General features: G+C 40.0%; 1 protein-coding gene across 6 annotated transcripts in view; it reads right to left on the bottom strand.

Annotated features, from left to right (window-relative positions):
• Positions 1-543: 543 nt before the first annotated feature.
• Positions 544-6,571, bottom strand: part of MICU3 (mitochondrial calcium uptake family member 3) — a 195,686-nt gene continuing 189,658 nt past the window's right edge. For 3 of the 6 annotated variants that reach the window (XM_030191433.1, XM_030191434.1, XM_030191439.1), the window contains one exon: positions 544-659. In XM_030191433.1, coding sequence (XP_030047293.1) covers positions 549-659 — 111 coding nt within the window. In that variant the 3' untranslated portion in view covers positions 544-548. The remainder of the gene's footprint in view (positions 660-6,571) is intronic. The other 3 variants (XM_030191435.1, XR_003940729.1, XM_030191436.1) reach the window with 3 other exon arrangements.

The following is a 6,571-nucleotide window of genomic DNA, read 5'->3' as shown; positions in this document are numbered from 1 at the left end:
CTGCACCACATTAGACATCTCTTCTAACTACAGTAGCTTATTACTTAAAAGTGATATTTTAGCTGTTTTGTAAGAAAAACTCACCTTTAAAGAGGTTAATCAGATTAACCTACAATAGGTTTCATCAAATTCCCACTTTGAGAGAATTCACATTACCATATCAGGTACAGCTTACCTTGAAAGCCATTTGTTTTTGTAATAAATTACCTAAAAGCACATTGTCCTATGAAGCACATGTTGCTATTCATGACAAGCAGTGCTTCCAAATAAATATAATTACACATATACTCCTAGAATACATATAAATGTGTGCCATGAGTCAGTGTATGACTAAAAACATGGTGAGCTTCACAAATTGTTTTCAAAATAAAAAGTGCATTAACAGTTCATTCAAGTGGGAAATAAAATAAAAAAGTAAATATAGAAAAAAAAAGCAAACATTGCAAGAGCTGGAGATAAGCGGTTATTCTTTCCATGCTCTTCACCACACTAATTGTTTGAAAACAAAAACTGTCATATTCAAACATTCCAGGTTCTTTTTTTAGTTATTATCTTGGCATGTCTCTGCTTTGAAACTGCTTCCAAAGCTCTCGAAAGTGCTTGCTTGTAACAGTCTTCACACACACGTAGTAGTCATTCAAACCATGTCTTGGAAGTACCTGTTTAAAATATATAAATTAACATACTACTTTTAGTAGGAATGTCAAGTAAAAAAACAAAACAAAAAAAAATCAAACTTCAATGCATTTTGATATATTACTGGTACGACAGGTAGACCCTTTTATTAAAAAGTATTAGGTAGTTAAAAGGGAATTAGCATGCACTAACTGGTAATACAGTGATTTGACACTAATCATGTGCTAACTCCTGTGTTGATGGCAAACTGTGGAATACTGCAGGAAATGGGCATGGACTATGCAACAGACAGTAACTTACCATGCGTTAACTGTTACCGAAGTAGATAACACGAAGCAGTTAATACAACCTGCATAGATATTGTCTCTGCACTAACTGTATAGGAATATGCTGGGCACACCCCTAACAATTTATACAGAGGCTTCGCAGTTACTGTGTAGTAAGTTTTACAACTAATATGCAATAACTGGAAAATTTTAGTATGGTAAGGCAAGGCACTATGCAGTATCAAAAGTACTTAAATATTAAATCAATATTTTCTTTTGCTTTGCTTCTCACCAAAAATAAATCTGTCAACAAGCAAGACTGAGTCAGGCACAGAAGCAGATGAAATCCTCTGATGGCACTGGAACAAACTGCTCTTCCAGAGCTCAGAACTTGGTGAAAAAACCTAACCGTAGCCCTTACTATGTGCAATGGTCTGCTCAGCTCCTCAGTTTTCTTTTTGTTTGCTCTGTTAAATGAATGAAAAATAAAGTTCTCCCATAAAATCGTTGGGCATATTTTGCCCTCAAATAAGCTTTCTTAATTGCTTTGGCGGGGGTAACCCTCTACGCAAAAATCTTTTCCACAGTTTTCTAGCTTGTTCTTCAAAATGTTGGTCCCGTGAACAAATCCGTTTACCGTATTTTTCGGACTATAAGACGCACCGGACCATAAGACGCACCTAGGTTTTAGAGGAGGGAAAGAGGAAAAAAAAAATTTTCCTCTTTCCCTCCTCTAAAACCTAGGTGCTCCGGTGCGTCTTGTCCGAATTTTTGACCTCCGTTTTGTACTTACAGGATTCCGTGTTCCCTGGTGGTCTAGTGACGTCGGGGCAGGAAAGAGCCCCCTCTTTCCTGCCCATCGCGCTGCTCTCCCTGCTTCTCAATGGTTTCCGACGGTCTCGGCGAGATTCAAAATGGCCGCCGAGAATCTCGGCGGCCATTTTGAATATCGCCGAGACCGCCGGAAACCATTGAGAAGCAGGGAGAGCAGCGCGATGGGCAGGAAAGAGGGGGCTCTTTCCTGCCCCGACGTCACTAGACCACCAGGGAACACGGAATCCTGTAAGTACAAAACAGAGGTCAAAAACCGCTACCTTCGGACTATAAGACGCACCCCCCATTTTCCTCCCAAATTTTGGGGGAAAAAAGTGCGTCTTATAGTCCGAAAAATACGGTAATTCTTAAAACCTGACTGATAGGGAGACTCATTTTTAGCATATATGGATGAAAACTTTGAAAATGTAATAGGCTATTTCTAACTATCTCCTTACGAAACACTGTAGTAATTAATTGGCCATGGTCAATACTTTAGTATCGAAGAATTCAATTTCTTTTATGTTCCATGTCAAAGTAAACTGTAACGCCTTGGAGTTTGCATGTAGCCATGTACGCCTGTAATTGTTCCAGGGAACCCTCCCATAGGATAAATATATCATCAAGGAATCTCTTCCATAATGAAATATAAACAAACAAACTCCGTCTCACTGATTCACCTAACACTATCCATCCCAATCGCAGAAAACAATATCATACCCATCCTACAAAATCACCAAAGATTGATCAGACACTCCACACCTCACCAAACCGACAACCACCAAATTAAAGGAAGAATACCTATAGGTGGACAACATCAACAAAACAGAAAGAAAGGTCACAACAAACACGCACTACCCAAGGAACGACAACTAACAAAAATCCATACATTACCAAACATAGAAGCCCCTTACCAAAATATTCAAGTGGGCTACATTAACTCCAGATCCGTAGTTAACAAAGCAACAATACTATCAGACTGGATCATGTCAGAAAAACTTGACCTAATCTTCATCAACGAAACCTGGATCCACGATCAAAAGGATCCCATAATCACTGACCTATGTCCTCCAGGATACAAAATCATTCACTGGACCAGAATGGAAAAGAGAGACGGAGGCATATCTACCGATCCCAATTCACCATTGAAACCATTGCTGAGTCCATAACAACCCAACTTGAAATTGCCTCAATCAGAATCCATAACAAATCCCTGCTTGATCAATTGAACTGCATCCTGTTTTACAGGCCACCCGGTAACTGGAAGGAATGCCAGCCTAACTACACGGACTTAATCTCAAACACTTGTGTAAATAACTCTAATATACTAATACTAGATGACATAAACCTTCACCTAGAAGACTCAAACTCTACTAATGCACGAGAATGTAAGGGATTCCTCCACTCATGGGATCTCAAATGGCCTCACATGCAAGCTACCCACATTAAAGGGCACACACTGGCCCTCCTATCACACAAACTGCCCACAGACCACAACCTACTAATAACAGATATCAAATGGACAGAAATACCTTGGACTGATCACTACAAATTAAACTTATCCCTAAACTGGCAGAAGAAGGGATCACACCGTACACAAGAACATACAACCTACAGCACAAGAGGTCAAATAGACCCAAAAGCATTCTGGCAACAGATATATGACAATGAATGGACAGCACGGACTCCATACATTACCTCTCTCACTAGAATGAAAGATGCAGAAGCGTACTAGACGAAATAGCACCCTTAAGAACAAGAATATCAAGAAGACAAACTCGATACCATGGTTCAATGACAAACTAAAAAAACTCAAATCACAATCCAGGAAACTTGAACGAGCATGGAAAAAAACAAAAGACGAACACACACTCAATGCATGGAAACAAATACATAGAAAATACAAATATGCAATAAGACAGACCAAAAGGTCTTACTACAAAACTAAAATAGGACCTGATTATAAAGACCTGAAGAAAATATATCAACTCATAAATAAACTACTAGACACCACTCCAATCACCGCAACCAACACAGACATCCCATCCGCAGACAAACTTGCAAATTACTTCAATGAAAAAATAATAAAATTACGTAATGCACTTCCTCAGCACAACACTGACATCGAAAACTTCATCAATGGCCTGGACCCAATTCCTGAAGAATACTCAGCAGACCGTACCTGGTCAACATTTGCTCTCCTCACCGTTGAATCAGTTACACAGGCGACTCATAGGTTCTCCACTGCAAACTGGATACCTGTCCCAGCCATCTACTTAAATCCACCCCCGACCACTTCACAGCAGACCTCACATCCCACCTAAACTACATGCTCCAACAAGGTCTCTTCCCTGAGGATTATGGCAACATCCTACTCACTCCAATACCCAAAGACACCAAGAAAAAAAACAAACGACCTCGCCAACTACCGCCCAGTTGCATCTATCCCACTAGTAGTCAAACTGATGGAGAGCCTGGTGACCAAACAGCTTACCGACTACATGGACAAGTTCTCAATACTACATGAGTCACAATCAGGATTCCGTCCCCTCCATAGCACTGAAACTGTCCTAGTCACCCTCCTGGCCAAATTTAAGTAGGAAATAGCTACAGGTAAAAGCATGCTTCTCCTCCAATTCAACATGTCGAGCGCATTTGATATGGTAAACTACAACATACTACTAAGACTCCTAGACCACTTCGGGATTGGTGGAAACATACTTATCTGAATCAAGGGTTTTCTTACCACCAGAACATACCAAGTAAAATCAAATTCAAACATATCACCACCGTAGAAAGCAGCCTGCGGAGTACCTCAAGGATCACCATTATCACCAATACTCTTCAACATAATGATGATCCCACTGGCCAAGTCCTTATCCAATCAAGGCCTCAACCCGTTCATCTATGCAGACGATGTCATAAAATTACCAATGAGATCAAGCTTGGCCTGAACACCATGGACTCATGGGCAAACTCATTTCAACTGAAACTGAACACTGAAAAAACACAGTCTCATCCTCTCATCTCAACACAATAAGTACAAACCCACAACCATAAACACCCCAGACCACACCCTCCCTATCTCAGATAGCCTAAAATTACTTAGTGTCACAATCAACCGCAACCTTACTCTTGGAGAGCCAAGTAAATTCCACAACAAAGAAAATGTTCCACTCAATGTGGAAACTTAAACGCGTCAAACCTTTCTTCCCGAGGGAAATATTTCGGAACCTAATACAATCAATGGTTCTAAGCCATGCAGATTACTGCAACAGAATCGATGCGGGATATAAAGAACAACTCACAAAGAAACTACAGACCACCCAAAACACAGCAGCCAGGTTGATATTTGGTAAAACACGATTCGAAAGTGCTAAACCCCTCCGAGAAAAACTGCATTGGCTCCCAATGAAAGAACGTATTAGCTTCAAAATCTGCACTCTAGTCCACAAAATTATCTACGGAGAAGTCCTACGATACATGACAGAACTCATAGATCTACCAACCAGAAACAGAACAAGATCATCACGAAAATTCCTGAACCTCCACTACCCAAGTTGCAAAGGTCTCAAATAGTAAGCAACCTACGCATCCAGCTTCTCCTATATAAGCACAAAATTATGGAACGCTCTACCAAAAGCTGTGAAAACAATTTACGACCACCTAAACTTCAGGAAATCATTAAAAACCAACCTGTTCATAAAAGCATACCTTATCAACCCAACATAAATGCCTACACTCAGCAACACATCAAAACCAATGATCGTACTGGACTATACACAACCCCCCCCTCTCTTAGACCCCCATTGTGCTTGAAACACACCTACCTTACCCAACCACAACGTAACCTTGTATTTGTTTCTCTACCGAACTTGGCGAACGCCTTTACGGTACTATGTAAGCCACATTGAGCCTGCAAATAGGTGGGAAAATGTGGGATACAAATGTAACAAATAAATAAATATTGAGGAAATATATTCTTGTTGTGAATTAGGTTTGGAAATCTTATATTGTTATCTTAAGGGCAATACTACTCTATAACCAATAGGACTTTTTATCTATAGACCATCAGGGCATGGTCCAGAAATAGCTTAAAATTATATGAAATCATTTCAAACGCTATTTTGTCATAGTGGGGGATATTAATTTACCTTTAGAATGTAACTGTAATGAAAATGTTAAGGAATTTTTGAATTTTTTGAGAGTTAGTTATTTCATTCTGCCTAGCTTTTATCCTTCACATGAAAAGGGTCACTCATTTTATTTTTAACTCGTGATTGGCAACTGGGTACTCTGGTCCGATCATAACGCTGAATGTATCATTGTCTCATAAGTCTTATCGATCAGTACAGAAATTTGTATCAAGTAGTGGGAATATTGACCCTAAAAGTTTCTGGGAATTAATTAATTAATCTCTGTCATTGGACTGTTCAGATGTAGAAGCATCTAGAAGTGTCTGGTTAGAATCTGCACAAACAATTTTACATAAGATTGCACCATACCAAGGTAAGAAATTAAGCAGGAATTAAAAAAATCTTGGTATTCAATAGAATTGATATCTTTAAAATGTAGAGGAAGTGACGTCATTGGGTAATATGGCTGCATAAGCGGCGAGCTCCCGTTTACCCACAGCGTTTATTTGCGATTACGCAGCACCCGGTGCGGCGCTTTTTCTCTGCTTCTCTCCGTGGAATAGTGGCTGTCTTTCCCGATCTGCTTTGGCGATGCAGTCCCGATCTGATGAAGTGAATCTTTCTCAGTATGCGTACATTGGAGGGGGGAGTAAGAATCACGGGGCAGGCCCTGACTGAGAGGCTCAACATGAGCAGGAGATGCTTGGGGAATTTTCTCCT

This window comes from Microcaecilia unicolor, chromosome 2, assembly GCF_901765095.1.
Source record: "Microcaecilia unicolor chromosome 2, aMicUni1.1, whole genome shotgun sequence".
In the NCBI taxonomy this organism is placed as follows: Eukaryota; Metazoa; Chordata; class Amphibia; order Gymnophiona; family Siphonopidae; genus Microcaecilia; species Microcaecilia unicolor.
The sequence above is the reverse complement of the archived record's forward strand: the minus strand, read 5'-3'. Positions and strand labels throughout refer to the sequence as shown.